The sequence below is a fragment of the Silurus meridionalis genome, chromosome 8, assembly GCF_014805685.1.
Source record: "Silurus meridionalis isolate SWU-2019-XX chromosome 8, ASM1480568v1, whole genome shotgun sequence".
In the NCBI taxonomy this organism is placed as follows: Eukaryota; Metazoa; Chordata; class Actinopteri; order Siluriformes; family Siluridae; genus Silurus; species Silurus meridionalis.
This window is the reverse complement of record NC_060891.1, coordinates 24,942,793-24,963,132: the sequence shown is the minus strand read 5'-3', so window position 1 is coordinate 24,963,132 and position 20,340 is coordinate 24,942,793. Positions and strand designations below refer to the sequence as shown.

Genomic DNA, 20,340 nt, shown 5'->3' with positions numbered 1-20,340 from the left:
TTCTTACAGAGCCACTCCTTGGTTATCCTGGCTGTGTGCTTCGGGTCATTGTCATGTTGGAAGACCCAGCCTCGACCCATCTTCAATGCTCTAACTGAGGGAAGGAGGTTGTTCCCCAAAATCTCGCAATACATGGCCCCGTTCATCCTCTCCTTAATACAGTGCAGTCGCCCTGTCCCATGTGCAGAAAAACACCCCCAAAACATGATGCTACCACCCCCATGCTTCACAGTAGGGATGGTGTTCTTGGGATGGTACTCATCATTCTTCTTCCTCCAAACACGTTTAGTGGAATTATGACCCAAAAGTCTCATCTGACCACATGACTTTCTCCCATGACTCCTCTGGATCATCCAAATGGTCATTGGCAAATTTAAGACGTGCCTGGACATGTGCTGGTTTAAGCAGGGGAACCTTCCGTGCCATGCATGATTTCAAACCATGACGTCTTAGTGTATTACCAACAGTAACCTTGGAAACGGTGGTCCCAGCTCTTTTCAGGTCATTGACCAGCTCCTCCCGTGTAGTTCTGGGCTGATTTCCCACCTTCCTTAAGATCATTGAGACCCCATGAGGTGAGATCTTGCATGGAGCCCCAGTCCGAGGGAGATTGACAGTCATGTTTAGCTTCTTCCATTTTCTAATGATTGCTCCAACAGTGGACCTTTTTTCACCAAGCTGCTTGGCAATTTCCCCGTAGCCCTTTCCAGCCTTGTGGAGGTGTACAATTTTGTCTCTAGTGTCTTTGGACAGCTCTTTGGTCTTGGCCATGTTAGTAGTTGGATTCTTACTGATTGTATGGGGTGGACAGGTGTCTTTATGCAGCTAACGACCTCAAACAGGTGCATCTAATTTAGGATAATAAATGTAGTGGAGGTGGACATTTTAAAGGCAGACTAACAGGCCTTTGAGGGTCAGAATTCTAGCTGATAGACAGGTGTTCAAATACTTATTTGCAGCTGTATCATACAAATAAATAGTTTAAAAATCATATATTGTGATTTCTGGATTTTTTTTTTAGATTATGTCTCTCACAGTGGACATGCACCTCGATGACAATTTCAGACCCTCCATGATTTCTAAGTGGGAGAACTTGCAAAATAGCAGGGTGTTCAAATACTTATTTTCCTTACTGTATATATATATATATATATATATATATATATATATATATATATATATATATATATATATATATATATATATATATATATATATACATATATATATATATATACATGTATATATATATATATATATATACATGTATATATATATATATATATATATATATATATATATATATATATATATATATATAATATAAACAGATAACATAGAGAGATACAAACATAAGTGATAAACATATACAACATATACAGATATAACGTTTATACAGGTGTATATATAGATATAATATATACATATAAAAATAACATACAGATATAACTGATAAACATAAATAACAAAGATATAACTGATATACAGGTATATACAGAAATACTTGATATATAGATATAGCCGATATAACAAAGATATAACTGATTTATATATATATATATATATATATATATATATATATATATATATATATATATATATATATATACAAATAAACCTTAGATACATATATAACTGATATACACCATAAACAGGTATAAAATGTACAGATAAAACTGATGTACAGATATACGACATTTAACAGTTATAAAGTTATAGTTAAAATCACATGCACAGATGTTTAAAATGTCATTTTCATAATGCAAATAATTAAACGTGTCATTAAAGATGGTTTATGAGTAAATAGAGAGCCATTCCTCTGTACACATCCAGCAGGGAGGATTTCAGAAGATTTCAGAAGAACTGTCGAGCTGCACCTCGGGTATGGAGAAGGTTTAGTGGATTTCATGACACGGAGGTTGTCTCACGCGCGCACACCCGCTTCCCTCCTCCGTGTCGTGACGTCACGAGCGACTCAGCCGCGGCGGCAGTCCGGTGAGTGAACCCGCTCGGCGCGTCTCCGCTCTGCCGCACTTCACCGCCGAACACCGCACCGACTGCGGGCTGCATGTGCGCTTAAAGGTGAGATCAGACCGCAAATCCGATCTGAGGATGGAGCAACGAGCACGCGCAATTTGAGCACAAGATTGCTTATTCTATAATCAAATTTAATATTTTGTTTTTATTATTATTATTATTATTATTATTATTATTATTATTATTATTACTATATGGATCAGATTGGAGTCTGATTATTGGCTTTGCTGAATTTACATATTTCCACACAATTGCCGTTTAGTTTACTTTTTGACAAGTCTGATGTTTTGTTGTTAGGCAACAATAATTATTATTATTTTTTTTTATTAGAAGTAGTATTATAATCGTTTAGATTAGATTTGAGTCTGATTATTGGATTGGATCCTTCTTTTTTTCTTCATCTTCTAATTATTATTATTGTTATAGTTGTCGTTAAAGATTTTTATTATCGATATTTTATTTTTTTTATGAGCAGTGTTTAAAATTTTAGTCTGATTATTGGATTGGATCCATGTTATTATTATTTTTATTCTGTATAGATTAGATTGGAGTCTGTTATTGGACGACGATGATGATGATGACAACGAAGATGATTGTTGTTGTTTAAGATTTATATTAGTGATTATTTTTATTAGCAGTATTATTATCATTTAGATTGGGTCTGATTACTGGATTGGATTCTTCTTTTTATTTTTGTTGTTTTTCCTATTTATACTTTTGATTTTTGCTAGCAATAGTATTCTCATTAGTATCATTTAGATAGATAGATAGATAGATAGATAGATAGATAGATAGATAGATAGATAGATAGATAGATAGATAGATAGATAGATAGATAGATAGATAGATAGATTAAAATAGATTAGTTTCGAGTATGCTTAATTAGATTCTTCTTCTTCTTCTTAATATTATTATTATTATTATTATTATTATTATTATTATTATTATTATTATAGCCCACTGTTTTGTTCCAGATGTATCCATGGTGACCCAGGTGTTTCCTAACCCGTTCTTTCTTCACCACAGGACACATCTTCCACTCCATCTCTTTTCCCCTTCTCCTCTCTTTTGGATGTCATTACGATGGGACTACTTGATGCTCTTAGAGATTTCAGTTTGCTGACATGGCTGAGGGAAGAGAGGCAGTCCAGGAGGTTGATTCTGTTCATCGTTTTTATTGCTTTGCTACTGGATAACATGCTGTTGACGGTGGTGGGTGAGTAGATTCAAATGTCTGCTTTCACACCTGGAACACGGAGATAAACGCTTTTGGTCTGGGGATAAACTCTTTAGTCCGTGATAAACTCTTTAGTCGCATGTTAATCTCATTAACGGCCTGGGTAGTGGGCGAGACGGTGAAGCACACACACCACAGGTTCCAGCCCTCCAGAGACATGTCTCTTCTGATAAGTGTCACAATGAATCAGCTGGGTTTTATTTACAGAGACCAGGCAATGGTTTGGTCATTAGGCAGAAATAGGAGGCTGATAAAGCAAACATATGGACAATCGTTATTATAATCATAGTCATGAAATTGATTTATCTTTAACAGTACTGTGATAGTGTGATGATTTAGGTTACTAAAGCTTTCGTCTTTCACCTAAATCAATAAAATCAATATAAAAATGGATGCAAAATGCATTATAAAGAAGGATTAGCACCAGTATTAGTATCAGGCAATGGAAACATCTGCTTCCTGAATAACAGAACATTTCTTTATACAGTTTCTGCGTGAAGAAAGGAGATAGATAGATAGATAGATAGATAGATAGATAGATAGATAGATAGATAGATAGACAGACAGACAGACAGACAGACAGACAGACAGACAGACAGACAGACAGACAGACAGACAGACAGACAGACAGATAGATAGATAGATAGATAGATAGATAGATAGATAGATCTAAAAATATAAATATAGAAATGTGAACACTTACGAGTGTTTAGGAGTGACGTGTTAGTCAGTAATAAACATCAGCAACGTCATGGCACCAACGGAGGCAACATCTTTTAAAAGAACAGTGTTCAATCCTCCAGTAGTGGTTTCCAATATTTATTTGACAAATCCATTTCTCTAAAGTGGTGGCAATCTCAGTGTAATGGCCCGGACTGTATAAATCAGTTTAGTGACTATTCACACATTAATAATTAGTCTTCAATGTGTTCAATGATCTGCATTTATTTATTTATTACATCCTCTGTACACAAGGAGACTGGACATGCTTTATATCTGTTTATAATGAACATGAACAGAAAGCAATTTCAAGCAGTTTCTTGGTTTTATCAGAGTGTTTGGAATGAGGATTTACCCTTCTTTAAAATTCTGAATTTGTAAGAATTGATTTTAATTTTGAATTTAGTTTGCATACATATACATGTAATTAGTACATTGTTAGTAGCTGCGTTTATGTCGCTTGAGTTTATTGTTCTACTTTGCCCCTCCTAGTTGAATAATCTAGATCTTTTATTTAGAAAAAAACACTATGAAGAATACAATTTTCAATACTTTACAATAGATTAAATTCATTTCACGGACCACAACAGAAGCTAGAAGAATGGGTATATGTTCGGCTGAAGGGTCATTGCACATTAATAAAGGTTCTTCTGGTTGATCTTTATCTTATGATGCCTGCAGAATGGGCTTGGTCACTCACATACTGACCTCTGTCTCCATCTTTAAGCCTCACTAAATGCTTTAATTAGATTTTAAATTTTTAAGAGATTTAGAAGTGATGTGTTAGTCAGTGCTCTACAACAACACACAATATACGCGAAGTTCTATACTCTAAAAACGCACCCATTTGTAGATGGTACGAAATCTGTCCTTTGTTGCTTCTCCGTTACTAATAGTGTGGTCACAGTAGGTCATTTAAATAAAGGTACAGTTTTTTCTCAGTTTGTTTGGAGCAAATCATCCTTAATATTTGCAAACCAGTGAGTGCATTTTCTCTAATCAATTTGTACAACACATTGGATTTCTTGCAAAGAAATTCAAAATCCTAAATTCATCTCTCAAAACTGAGTATTTGTGTCAATGAACATCTCATTCCCATCAGAATGAAAAGTCTTTTTGTCATTGTGCACAACGAGATAATCAAAATATTTAGGCGTGTTCTCAGTATGATGCACAGTTTTAGGATTTCATGATAGAAACTGTGGTTTGGGTTACAGTGACTGAAAATGCACAAAATTTCACTTCCTTCTGTTTGGCATCTATGAATTTCAGCAGCACAAATTAATTTATTTGATTGTATATTTGATTTATATTGATTGCAAGAGACCAAACAGCATTCACGCTTTGACTGTAATATAGAAGCGTTCGTTCGTTTCTTAGTTGTTCATCCATTTTCAGAAATGATAATTCTATGTTTTGCTCTGTCTGTATTCACTCTCCAATTGAAGGTTCACGAGATTCACCGTTGACCTGTTTTAGAGAACGAGTTGATTATTGGTTGATGCCGTTCAATCGCCTTCGTTAGTGACGTTCGAGATTCATCTGGACAATTCATCAATTCAAGAAACAAAACAAAAAATGTTTTTAGATGACAACTGGTTAAACTATTTTGCATTCAATGACTTATGAACTGATGCTGAGATGTTTTTGGGGGTTAAAACAATTCAGGTGAAACCAGTATAATATATTTTGATCAACATGGAACATAAACAACTGATCACAGCAGACACTCGTACACAATCGATTAAATGATGTACGAAAGCATTCGCAATTTGATCAAGCAACAAGAAATGTTCTTATAATGAGCACAAGTGACTAAATGATGTAAAGGTTGAACAAGTAGTTTTGAGAATGTCATTTCTCATCTGAGAAACGCTCCAAAGCAACTGAGAAAAACTGAAAAATGTTATACAATTCAGGGCATGTTGGGTACGGATTCTATAGGATAGTATAGGAGGTACTGGAAGGGCTGGACCAGAAAATACACACTGAACAACATTGCTACATAAAATGTCCAATTAATAACACCAAAAAAATGAAAGGAACTTTGAGTTTTCACCAATGTCCTGCTTTTGTTCAATCCAAGAAGTAACAGTAAGAATATAAACATCTATAATGAAAATGAAAATTTTTAATATGTGCAAGATGTATGTAAGGCACAATATATGTCACATAAAATAAACTAGTACCTGTGTACCTGAGTGCTTAATACAACATCAGTGTCCTAACACTGTAGTGTAGAGTTGAGGGTTGTTGGAAAAAAGCCCTGAATCTGCTGGTCCTGGTGTAAATATTCCTGTATCACCTTCTGAATGGAGAGAGGTTAAACAACGTAAAGAAATCAAATGAAAGTAATCAAAAAACTGAATTTATCATATTAACCCTTAAAAGGTGTACTGTTTGTCAAAATGGCTCAATTCTCTAAGAATTACAGACAAATTAAACGTTAACAGAACCCGTTTTATTTTTTATCACGTTTGTAAAAGAAATATTTTTGACATTGGTGGCTGAAGGGTTTAGTTTATTTGGGCTTCTTCCATTAGGAGTCGCCACAGCGGATCATCAACATGTTTGATTTGACACATGTTTTTACGCTGGATGCCCTTCCTAACGCAACCCTCCCCAATTATCTGGGCTTGGGACCGGCTTGGGAGTACTCTTTATCTCTGTAAAGTTGCTTTTGGATATTGTCCATTGTTCAAAGTGCTCAACATATAAAACGGATTTGAAGATTCTCTTCTCCACATAGACCAGGTATAATTCTGAGATTCACATGATTCTGATGTGATTAGACGGTTGTGTATTCCATCCCTGGCTAGTTAAAACGCATTATACTGGAACAAACAAATTATCTATTGAATGAGATTTTGGATTAGGAGGCAGATTTGAGCATCTCTGCTATCACTGCTGCTTTTGTTATGCCCTTAACCCCCCTCCTCTTCTCTGTTGCTTGGCAGTACCCATCATCCCCAGCTACCTGTACACTGTGGATGATGAAGCTTCCACTGCAGTCAGGAACCACTCAGCATCTTCTCAATCTCCATCCGGAACCTTCCAGACCATCGTCTCGCTTTATGATAACTCTACTCGCCTGACCAATCTCATCCCACAGGTCAGCACCCCAGGCGTGACCTTGCCCCCGACCCCGACCCCCTTGACCAATGTTTCGGACTGCCCCAAAGCAGACAATCAGCTCCTGAACGAGAACGTAAAAGTGGGGCTCCTGTTTGCCTCAAAGGCCACCGTGCAGCTCATCACCAACCCGATTATAGGACCTCTCACCAACAAGTGAGCAACTCACACACTTATTCACTCCCTCTCACACACACACATGCACACACACAAACAAATTTTAATGTCATCTTTGGATGATCTCATCAACAGGTAAGCAATCTAGAAAAACACACAGTCTCACACGTTGTTATCTTAGGATTTCTTACCAACAAGTGAGCAGCTAATGCACACATATATATATATACAGTGGAACCCGGTTATGTAGATGTCCTAGGGGGTCCCCAAAAAGCATCGAGGTAACCGATGATCGAGATAAACGAAAATCAAAATGGCGGCAATATATTAACGTGCTTCAAATTTACGTACATTCTTCTTCTTCTTTCGGCTGCTCCCATTAGGGGTCGCCACAGCGGATCATCCGTCTCCATACCACCCTGTCCTCTACATCTGCCTCTTTCACACCAACTACCTGCATGTCTTCCCTCACCACATCCATGAACCTCCTCCTTGGCCTTCCTCTTTTCCTCCTACCTGGTGGCTCCATCTTCAGCATTCTTCTACCAATATAATTCATGTCCCTTCTCTGCACATGTCCAAACCATCTTAATCTCGCCTCCCTCACCTTGTCACCAAAACATCCTACATGTGCTGTCCCTCTAATAAACTCATTTCTAATCTTGTCCATCCTCGTCACTCCCAATGAAAACCTTAACATCTTCAGCTCTGCTACCTCCAGCTCTGCCTCCTGCCTTTTACTCAATGCCACTGTCTCTAATCCATACAACATCGCAGGTCTCACCACAGTCCTATAAACTTTCCCTTTCATTCTTGCAGATACCCTACTATCACAAATCACTCCTGTCACTCTTCTCCACCCACTCCACCCTGCCTGCACTCTTTTCTTTACTTCTAACACACTCTCCATTACTTTGCACTGTTGACCCCAGGTACCTGAACCTCCACCTTCTCCACCTCTTCTCCCTGCAACCGCATCACCCACTGCCCTCCCTCTCATTCACACACATGTACTCTGTCTTACTCCTACTGACTTTCATTCCCCTTCTCTCCAGCGCATATCTCCACCTCTCCAGGCTCTTCTCAACCTGCTCTCTACTCTCACCACAAATCACAATATCATCTGCAAACATCATAGTCCAGGAGACTCCTGTCTGACCTCGTCCGTCAACCTGTCCATCACCACTGCAAACAGGAAAGGGCTCAGGGCCGATCCTTGATGCAGTCCAACCTTCACTCTGAACCAGTCTGTCGTACCTACTGCACACTTCACTGCCGTCACACTGTCCTCATACATGTCCTGCACCACCCTTACATACTTCTCTGACACACCTGACTTCCTCATACAATACCACAACTCCTCTCTTGGCACTCTGTCGACGCTTTCTCTAAATCCACAAATACACAATGCAATTCCTTCTGTCCTTCTCTATACTTCTCCATCAACATCCTCAAAGCAAATAAGGCATCTGTGGTGCTCTTCCTCGGCATGAAACCATACTGTTGCTCACAGATGGTCACCTCTTCTCTCAGCCTGGCTTCCACTACTCTTTCCCATAACTTCATGGTGTGACTGATCAACTTAATTCCCCTGTAGTTACTGCAGGTCTGCACATCTCCTTATGCTTAAAGATCGGTACCAGCACACTCCTTCTCCATTCCTCAGGCATCCTCTCCCTTCCAGAATCCTGTTAAACAATCTGGTTAAAAACTCCACTGCCATCTCTCCTAAACATCTCACGCCTCTACCGGTATGTCATCTGGTCCAACCGACTTTCCATTCTTCATCCTCTTAATCGCTGCTCTCACTTCCTCCTTACTAATCCTATCTACATCCTGCTTCACCAACTCCACATCCTCCAACCTTCTCTCTGTGATTTTCCTCATTCATCAGCTGCTCAAAATACTCCCTCCACCTTCTCAACACACTCTCCTCACTAGTCAACACATTTCCTCTCCATCCTTTATTGCTCTAACTTGCAGTACATCCTTCCCAGCTCGGTCCCTCTGCCTGGCCAATCGGTATAACTCCTTTTCTCCTTCCTTAGTGTCCAACCTCTTATACAGCTCCTCATATGCCTTTTCCTTGGCTTTCGCCACATCCTTTTACCTGCTGCCGCATCTCCTTGTACTCCTGCCTACTTTTCTCATCACTCTGTCGATCCCACTTCTGTTTTGCCAACCTCTTTCCCCTAATGCTCTCCTGCACTTCCTCATTCCACCACCACGTCTCCTTGTCTTGCTTTCTATTTCCAGATGTCACACCAAGTACTTTTCTAGCTGCCTCCCTCATCACTCCTGCAGTAGTTCCCCAATCATCCAGCACCTCTTCACCACCACCGAGCCCCTGTCTGACCTCTTCCCTGAACCTCACACTACACTCTTCCTCCTTCAGTTTCCACCATCTTATTCTTCTTTCAATCCTTACATTCCTCCTCTTCTTCTTCGCCTCCAAAACCATCCTACAGACCACCATCCGATGCTGTCTAGCTACACTGTCCCCCGCCAACACCTTACAGTCTCCAATCTCCTTCAGGTTGCATCTCCTGCATAGCACATAGTCCACCTGTGTGCACCTTCCTCCACTCTTATCGTCACCCTATGATCCTCCTTCTTCTTAAAATACGTGTTCACCACTGCCATTTCCATCCTTTTAGCAAAATCTACCACCATCTGCCCTTCCACATTCCTCTCCTTAAAACCATACCTACCCATCACCTCCTCATCACCTCTGTTCCCTTCACCTACATGCCCATTAAAGTCTGCCCCAATCACCAATCGTTCTTTCCTAGGTACACCATCTACCACGTCATCTAATTCACTCCAGAATCTTTCCTTTTCCTCCATCTCACAGCCAACTTGTGGAGCATAGGCACTGATGACATTTATCATCATCCCTTCAACTTCCACCTTCACGATCATCACCCTATCAGAAACTCTCTTCACCTCCACTACACTCTTACTGTACTCTTCCTTCAGAATCACCCCCACACCATTTCTCTTCCCATCCACACTATGATAAAACAGTTTAAATCCACCTCCAATGTTCCTGGCCTTACTCCCTTTCCACTTGGTCTCCTGAACACACAGCATATCTACCTTTCTCCTCTCCATCATATCAGCTATCTCTCTCCCTTTTCCCGTCATAGTACCAACATTTAAAGTACCAACCCGAACCTCTACTCTCCTACACTGCTCCTTTTCCTGCCGTCTCTGTAGACGTCTTCCTCCTCTCCTCCTTCTCCTCCTTCGGCCAACAGTAGCCCAATTTCCACCGGTACCCTGTCGGCTAACGATACCTGTGGCGGTCGTTGTTAACCCGGGCCTCGACCGATCCGGTATGAAATTCTCCTTTGTGATCCACATATTTGATTTGGCACATGTTTTACGCTGGTTGCCCTTCCTAACGCAACCCTCCCCATTTACCCGGGCTTGGGACCGGCACTAAGAGTGCACTGGCTTGTGCCCCCCTAATGGCTGGGTTAAAATTTCTTTATGTACATGATGTGCGTTTATAAATGAGAATGTGCATGCACGTGTTTTTGGAGGGTTTTTTTACACAACAGCGTTGCCGCGATTTGTTTGATGAAGGCATGCTATAAAAATACATACAGTACATGTTTATCTGTCAGGAATCCACCTGCCACGTCCCCTTCGGCCCCCTTCAGCGTGTCAGGTGTTTTCTCGGCCGCTTTCTCTGAAGCTCCGCTTCAATCGCGCACATATGGTGCTCGTTTAGCATCATCACCAGCTCCTATTTAAACTTCCACACTCTCACTGTCCCTTATTGTTGGTATATGTTGGTTCACGGCGGTCGTTGTTATCGCTCATGCGTATCCCGGTACGTGTCTTCCCACCGGCACTCTCTCAACGGCTGCGCTTTTCTTCCCAAAGCGCATCGCGGATTCCCCCCGATCCTGCCGGTGTTCATTCTATGATTTTGCTGCTCATCCCACATTCCGCGCCGCCAAGCGCGGCTTTATCTCCGTTCATCGCATAACATTTAACAACAAAAGGCATATGTGCACTAACTAACAGCAGAGATTCACCAGTATACAATACAACACCTGTAGCAGCTGTAAGACTTGATTTTTCCGCCACTTCCGCAAATTCTTCTGCAGCTGCACCGAGATAACCGACGTTAAATGGCAAATTTTTCCCCCTTGTGCTCGAGATATCATGGTTCGACAACATAAAAGAATCGATATAACCGATAAAAAATTCTAAGACAAAGCGAGAATTTGGCGGTCCCACTTCAAAAATGACTTAATAGGGTTGTCGAGGTAACCGAGGGCGAGATAAGCGGGTTCCACTGTATATATATATATACAGTGGAACCTCGGGTTACGAATTTAATTCGTTCCGGTACTTTATTCGTAACCTGAAAAGTTCGTATCCCGATACAAATTTCCCCATAATAATGAACAGAAACTTCGGTAATTCGTTCTGGACAACCAAAAATATTACTTAAATAAAAATAAAGCCAATATTCACTAATATTATTTACTTTTAACATGTTATATTAAAATCATACCACATAAAAACATACAAAAGAGGAAAAGATCTTTACCGGGTACTTTCCCTTTGAGAAGACTCGCTGCAGGAGACGACGTTCGTAGAAGGGGGAGGAGGGAGAGTTATTGTTTGGAAGGAGAATCTTATTATATTATATTATTTATATATTATTATATATTATATTATAGAATATTAAAGACAGTGTTATTAACACGAACGCTGAGACAATTGTTGCATTAGAGGGAAAATGAGAGCTGTTTCTTTAAGGCTACTATCAGTTGGTATTGAAGTCCAGAGTGAAATTCATTATGGGTATTGTACTGGAAAAGACTGTAACCCTGCTAATCTATCTTCATAAAAACAAGTAAAGTGGTTATGCATCGGCTAATGTTGTCCATCTCATCATTCCACGAGCATCAACTAACGAGTTGTTACGCTGCTGCCGGGAAAAGTTCAAGCGGATAAGTAACACGATGCTCTCGCTAGGGACACAGGACGCTAACTGATGTGACGAGCTGCGTGGATAGAGCAAAAACAACCAACTTGCCTGCGATTTTTTGGTGAGCGACGTTCGTATCCCGATATATTGTTCGTAACCAGGGGCAAAAATTTTGATGAACTGCGATTCGTAACCTGAATTATACGTATGCCGGGGCGTTCGTAACCCGAGGTTCCACTGTATATATATCCTTCCATAGGTGTGTGTTATAATATTTAATTGCAATGTGCTTTTAAATTAAATTTGATTAGATTGGACTGAGCTTTATATTTAGGGCATTTGGCAGATGCTCTTATATAGAGCGACTTACATTTATCTTATACATACAATTGAGCATCTATGGGTTTGGGGGCCTTCTTCAGGGCCCATGAGTGGCAGCGATTTGGACTCCTGACGTTTGCAGCCAAAGTTCAATGCCTTAACCACTAATCTCCCACCAGTGTTATTGTCAATGTGCAAAGTACAGAGCCAAGTATTGATAATGGATATGGATATTGTGTTTTGAAAAATGCATATAACATGGTATTGGAATATAGAAGTGCACTGTGCAGAGAAATGAGGTCAAAATGCCCAGTGACCTTCAGTGATATAGAGATTACATAGTAATTATAAAGTAATATGCAAAGAGACAGGGTAATGATTTTAAGTTGCTGAATTGCAAATCGAGAAGTGGTAACAGATGCTGGACTTCTGATTGGAAGGTCATGGGTTCAAATCCCCCCCCCCCAAAAATTATGTAAGATGATCCGGATAAAGGAGTCTGCCAAATGCTGTAAATGTGCAGATATTACAATTCTTATGAACGCTCACACTGTAATGCCTCCTGCCTTTGCAGAATTGGCTACCAGATCCCCATGTTCGCCGGGTTCTGCATCATGTTCCTCTCAACAATCAGTGAGTGGTGAACAATTCTGTATCGATTAGATTACATGTTGTCTGAAATTGTGTAAAGCTGCTTTGAGACAGTGTCCTTTGTGAAAAGCGCTATGGAAAAAACTTTAACTTGAACCTGCCTTTACCATTATAATGAACGCTTGTGTAAAACCTCATGTAATATCATACATGCCTTTGCAGTCGAAATACATTAACAATGTGACAAATTAAAGGTAAAAACTGTTCTGCTGCCTGGGACATTTATTTATTTTCCTGGCAAGGGTTTGGTTGGCAAAACAACACTGAAATTTCTATATTGATCACTTTATTGAACTCTTTCTATCCTCATGAGTGTGATCTGTTCCATGACTACTCTCATCCACAAATGTTACTAAATGGTTTTATGAGGTAAAAAAATCATGTAAACTATATTATTGCCTCTGGATCTCACTCTGATATCGAACTTGAACACTTACAGGAGATTTTTGAGTGATGATAATTCTTATATCCAAAGAACTTAACACTTAATGAACACACTACATTTTTTTCCTTTAATTTGTCACCGGTCTTTATGACACACAAACTATACTCAAGGCAAAGCTCTTAGAGTGACACCTCATATCTGTCTGAATTATGATCATGTTTTAGTGTTTGCCTTCTCGTCGAGCTACCTGCTGTTGTTCCTGGCCAGGTCCATGCAGGGAGTTGGCTCTTCTTGTTCCTCTGTGGCAGGTACGTGACTATTTAAAAGCTTCATAAACCCTTTTTTTGTATTCTTATATGAATGTAAAAAGTCTGGATAATAATTTATTTCAATAATGATTGGCCCCAGGACTTGATACAACCTATAAATAATAGTCAATTTTGCTTTATTAAACCTTATAATACACAAGATCAGTGTCAGCACATAAACTACTTTGTGTGTGTGTGTGTGTGTGTGTGTGTGTGTGTGTGTGTGTGTGTGTGTGTGTGTGTGTGTGTGTGCAGGTATGGGAATGCTGGCAAGTGTGTATACAAATGATGAGGAGAGAGGAAATGCAATCGGCATAGCACTGGGAGGACTTGCTATGGGAGTACTTGGTCTGTATCTCTTAAGATTTATAGTCTGTATGTGTGTAAGTGTGCACCGCAAAAATTAACTGTCTGAATATAAGAAACGAATGCATGATTTTAAAAGATAAAAACTATAAAGTTACAATATCTGCCAGTGCAGTAAGATAATTACACTTGGTAAGATTTCTTGAAATAAGAAAACAAATCTAGGTTTTAGAAAAGAACAAAATGCATTAAAAATAAACATTAAAACACTTATTCCGAGCAGTCAGTTTAGTCTAACTACCTTAAAACTAGCTTGTTAATTCATCATTTTTTTTAAAGTTTGCTTTTCTTTATTTGTGCGAAAAGATCCTTAAACTTTAGATTTCTTAAAATAAAAAACTAGCAATTGTCATTATATATTCTGTAGTAATTTGAGACAATGCATTTAAACTAAAAACAAGATTACTATTAAAATCAAGATCACGCACACATGCAACAAATATTTCTTCAAATGAAGACACGAAAGCACACAGCAGTTTTGATGCAAAAACAAATCAAAATCATTACTAGCTGCTTCTCAAAATACTTATTGCAACATAAAACATTATAAAATTTACAGATTGACAGATTTTCAACATGAGAAACTGAACTCAAACTACAGAACAACAAGAAGTAAAAAAAAAAAAGTACTTTGTATTAAGAACAAAATTCTAAAAAATAGAAATAATCCTGAATAATGTTTGGAAAGAGTGTGGAGACTTAATACTGCAGAGTCATCATTTATAATTTTTATTAGGTTGTAAAAAATGTGTTGGTGTAGACGTAAAACAAGTGTTTGTTATTAATAAACAAGTCCTAAGTGTGATTATTGAGCATTTTGTACTTAAAAGTTTTAAAAGATAATTTTAATTAAGCTCAATTTCTATCAAAATATCTTTAGGCTTTACCAACTAAATAAGAAAAAATTTAAATAATTTAAAAACAATCATAATAATATTACACAATCTGCTCTTGCATATGATTTTATTCAAATTTTATTCTTAAAATAAGTTCAATAAGAATTTAATGGCTAGAAATAAGATTTTGCAGATTTTAAGTGTTTTTGCGGTGTGTGTACATCTTATGGAAACAGATCAAAAATGTTCTAGATTTCAAATGAATAATACTTTTTGTATGAGTAATCATTTTACATATGTGTGTATGTGTGTGAGACAGTTGGCCCACCATTTGGCAGTGTAATGTATGAGTTTGTGGGAAAGACAGCTCCTTTCCTGGTCCTGGCGGTTCTCGCCGTCTTGGATGGAGGTGAGTTCAAAGTCCATTGAACACAGTTATAATTTTTTGCTTATAAGAAACATATAATTTTCCTGATTATTGATGCTAAGCACATTTGTTTTACACAAAATTAACTGAAATACTCTACTATGCATTATTATTATATCACATTTGATAATAAACCAGTGTCAGGTCAGTCAATGCTTTTTTACATCATATATTAATTTGTCAGTATAAAAATATATATAAAAATCACAATCATAAAAAAACATGGATATCAATTTCCAGATGAATCCTGTTTTCTTTTCTTTCAATTCCCTCCCTGAAACCATCATTTGTAAGGAGCAATATTTAGAACAGACAAAATAGCCTTCGCAGCCAGAGCAGAACTGTGTTTTTCTTGTAATTAGATATTAAGTAATTTGTTTGGTTTTTTTGTCATCAGCTCTGCAGCTGTTTGTGCTTCAGCCTTCTAAAGTTGAACCAGAGGTGAGTAATGAACACAATAATTATTAGATAGATAGACAGATAGACAGACAGATAGATAGATAGATAGATAGATAGATAGATAGATAGATAGATAGATAGATAGATAGATAGATAGATAGATAGATAGATAGACACACAGACAGACACAGACAGACAGACAGACAGACACACACAGACAGACAGACAGACAGACACACACACACACACACACACACAGACACACACACACACACACACACACACACACACACACACACACACACACACACACAGACAGACACACAGACAGACAGACACACAGACACACAGACAGACAGACAGACAGACACACACACACACAGACAGACAGACAGACAGACACAGACAGACACACACACACACACAGACAGACAGACAGACAGACAGACAGACAGACAGACAGACAGACAGACACACACACACACACACACACACAGACAGACAGACAGACAGACAGACAGACACACACAGATAGACAGACATATCTAACAGCAGCACAGAGAGTTAGATGCATAATTCAAAATGAGATTATGGACAAAAGTCACCTGACCATAAGATTCATATGTGTTTTTTGAACATCCTATTCCACGTTTCCCTTCTGCTGTTAGAATAATCTCTACTCTTCTGGAAAGATGCTTCACTGGATTTTGGAGTGTGCTTGTGGAGATTTGTGCTCATTTAACCACAAGCGCCCTCCAGTTCTCTCTTTAATACACTTGTGCATGTGTTGCATAAACGCTAGCGGAGGGTCTTTAAGACCACTAGGGGATCTTGGCTTTGTGAATTGTTGAGCATTGTGGAGATTAATGATGCTGGCAGAAGTGTGTCTTCTGGTTTTTATATATATATTTTATGTATATGAGTTGCAATGCCAGCCATGTACTATAGACATAAATTATGGTTGGAGTAAACCATTACACAACAAGATCAAAGATAAACAAGGACAAAGCTGGAGAGCATGGTGAACTCTCAGCTCCTCCGCTGGCCTTCGTTAGCCGTCACAGCATAAGGCAGACAATTGACGATGTGTAATTTGTGATGGCTTACATCCACAGATGAGCAGCATGTGCAATAAGGGGGGTGGGGGGATGTGGGGGGTGGTAGTGTGTTGCAGGTGTAATAAGCTTGTGCTGGGTAATTATCTCCGGTCGCCAGGTGATGCTGTCAATGTGGAATTTCCAAAGAGCGCAAGATCTATAATGAAACTTGCAATACAAATGAATGAGAATGGAGAAACGGGAATTGAATTGAATAAATTGAGGGTTTACAAACAATTATTTCAGGGCTGATTATTACCTTGGGCCAAAGCAATTTTTGCAAAATTGATACAGAACCCGTGGCATTCTGGGGGTCTCGAAAGTTCTTTAATGTTCGATTTACATTACTGAAAAGTTGGAGTGTGTGCGATTTTTAAAGAATATTAATTATATAGCATTTTTAAAATTATAAACCACGTAAAAATGTCAGTAATGATATAAAAAGAGAAGCAAATGATTCAATTTAAATATATAATTAGACAACAGAAAGTCATTTCTGCCATTATTATACGTATCTCTGTTGAGTTTCACACATTGTAACATTTGGTATACTAAATAATAAAATAAATGAGAATTCAGATTGTAAGATGAGTAACTTTGGATTTATAAAGATAATGAATCATACAGTATTTCTGAAGAATTTCCCCAGGCTACTTAATAATAAATAATGCTGAATAAGCAACCTGATAATGCAAATTTATTTCATTGGCTTGGGTAAGAAAGATTTATTATTCTGTTTAATCAATTTAGATTTTTATTTGTTAAAAAAAATCACTTGTATATTTGTATATTATTGAATGCGATGCCATTTTTATCTTTTATTCTCAGAGTCAGAAGGGTACGTCGCTCATGACCCTCATGAGAGATCCTTATATCCTGATTGCAGCAGGTCAGTAAAATATTATCACAAATAATAACAGAAAATCAGCAATCATTTTGAAGACACTGGGATTTTATTGAGCAATTTGCGGTTGTAATTAAAGTGTAACTGTTATATTTATACTAAAACTTGTACAGCGTCTATAAACTGCTGCAAATTCTACAGCAATTCTACAAAATTTTATGTTTTATGTAACCCTAGCTATAAATGGGCCCTGGCCCTGATGGGCGTGAAGTGGGTGTGGTTTATGCAAATTAGATATCCATAAAAGTTAATTTGGATCCATAAATTACACGTATAATAGTTTGTTTTTTTACAAGCATGTTTCAGTGCATAACCTTGCTTAGGTTTGTGTGTGTGTGTGTGTGTGTGTGTGTGTGTGTGTGTGTGTGTGTGTGTGTGTGTGTGTGTGTGTGTAAAAATACATCCATTACAAGTCTGTATCTCAGTTATGTGGCTCAACACAACATTTATTGTGAGGGCTGAATAGGTGTGAAAGGTTGAAGCAGGATATTATTGCAGTGGAGTGTGTGTGCGAGTGTGTGAGATGGTGTGATTGTGAGGTGGGGGGTGATGCATGATAAAAGGGGTCACTGAGTAACTGAAGGATGATTGATGGATGAATGCATGACAGTGTACATGTAAGAGAGACAGAAATAGAAGGATTTGGAAAGAGAGAGAGAGAGAGAGAGAGAGAGAGAGAGAAGAGTGTGTGAAGTGGCAGAAAAGCACATCTGTGTCACACGCTTTTTCCTCCACTTGAATTGCAGCTCTCACGAGCCGAGGGCCAGATAATACTGGGTATTATGTGTGGCGAAAGAAATCAAGGAGGAAGGGAGGAGGGCAGGAAGACAAAAGAAGGATGTGTCTTTAGAAGACAAGTGTCTAACTCTGTGTGTGTGTGTGTGTGTGTGTGTGTGTGTGTGTGTGTGTGTGTGTGTGTGTGTGTGTGTGTGTGTGTGTGTGTGTGATTGCTTGTGTCTTTCAGGGTCTATTTGTTTCGCTAACATGGCCATTGCAATGCTGGAGCCTGCCCTGCCAATCTGGATGATGGAAACTATGTGTGCCAGAAAATGGCAGCTAGGTAGAAAGCAAACACACACACACACACACACACACACACACACACACACACACACACACACAAATGCACAATTCTGCAAGGATATGATCTGTGTGTTGACAAGACACATAAAAACAGAAAGGAATATGTGCAAAAAAATAGCTGAAGATATAAAAAAAACAGACAATAACAGATTTTTCATAAATTAATAATATTTATCTTATAAATTACTCTACTAATAAAATTCTTTTTTTATAAAACACCATGTGGCTTACTGTAACTTTATACACCAAGTTATTGTAATAATACTTAATAATTTTTCTATACTTTTTTACTTATTTACTTTTTTAATCCTTATATTATATTTATGTTTAAATGTTGCACAGTCGTATAAAGCATTTCACTGCATGTCGTACTCCGTATGTATGTGTATGTGACATTAAATTTGAATTTGAAATAATAATATATAAGAAAGAATATATTGTTTTTATTGTTACCAAATTATTTTCGATTTTTCATTTTCCAAATGTAAGGTTATTTTATTTTTTTTGTATTACTGCCCTTATTTCTGAATAGTTTTATTTTAAATTATTTTACGTTCAATTTATAAGGTGACAAGTTCTAAAAAGTTGTGCATCGGTACTTTTCCACTTTTTCATTCCACTTTAAAGCAGAATGTTTCAGTTTTCCTTTTCATATTATAGTTTCTGATGACTATAAAAGCAGTTTAGTTTGTCGGGGGTGAATATAAGGGGGTTATTTACATTATATATAATGTAAAACCGGCGAACGCTGTGTAGGACTGAAAAGTCTTTTAAAATGTTGTGTTGTTTTGCTGGCTCAGTGGCAGGCTTGTTAGTGTAAGGTTGTGTTGATTATCAGAAGATGTGTGAGTGTTTGTGTGTCTGATAATAGGAAGAGATAGAGTGAGAGATGGGTGGTGGTTGTTTATAGGGTTGTGGGGTATCAGAAGCACAGCAGGATATTGGAGTGCCACTAGCTGAGAGCAGGGAATGAGAGAGGCGGAGAGGTAGAGAGAGATAGAGAGAGAGTGAGAGAGAGAGTGAGAGAGAGATAGAGAGAGAGTGAGAGAGAGAGGGAGAGAGAGAGGCAGCGAGAGAGCAGCTTCATTACTGCGCCTGAGAGACGGCCAACAGGTCTGAGATCAGACTGATAAAGCACTGTCTTATCACAACGCTCTGTTTCTCTTCATCCTGCTCTGTATGTCTGTCTGTCACTTCTCTCTCTCTTTTGCTCTCTCTCTCTCTCTCAGGTGTCGCCTTTTTGCCAGCCAGCATCTCTTACCTGATCGGGACGAATATCTTCGCTGTTCTGGCTAACAAAATGGGGAGGTATGGAGGAAATTAATCTTTCTCTTCTCGTCTTATCTTCTGCACCCTGCTATCTGTT

At 38.4% G+C, this 20,340-nt stretch overlaps 1 protein-coding gene across 1 annotated transcript in view; it reads left to right on the top strand.

Moving 5' to 3' along the window:
• The first annotated feature begins 1,890 nt into the window (after positions 1 to 1,890).
• Positions 1,891 to 20,340, top strand: part of slc18a2 (solute carrier family 18 member 2) — a 29,995-nt gene continuing 11,545 nt past the window's right edge. Inside the window, exons 1-11 of the mRNA XM_046856282.1 lie at positions 1,891 to 2,082; positions 3,064 to 3,253; positions 6,952 to 7,282; positions 13,093 to 13,151; positions 13,779 to 13,862; positions 14,118 to 14,210; positions 15,384 to 15,473; positions 15,889 to 15,932; positions 17,816 to 17,876; positions 18,856 to 18,951; positions 20,204 to 20,282. Coding sequence (XP_046712238.1) covers positions 3,121 to 3,253; positions 6,952 to 7,282; positions 13,093 to 13,151; positions 13,779 to 13,862; positions 14,118 to 14,210; positions 15,384 to 15,473; positions 15,889 to 15,932; positions 17,816 to 17,876; positions 18,856 to 18,951; positions 20,204 to 20,282 — 1,070 coding nt within the window. The 5' untranslated portion in view covers positions 1,891 to 2,082; positions 3,064 to 3,120. The remainder of the gene's footprint in view (positions 2,083 to 3,063; positions 3,254 to 6,951; positions 7,283 to 13,092; positions 13,152 to 13,778; positions 13,863 to 14,117; positions 14,211 to 15,383; positions 15,474 to 15,888; positions 15,933 to 17,815; positions 17,877 to 18,855; positions 18,952 to 20,203; positions 20,283 to 20,340) is intronic.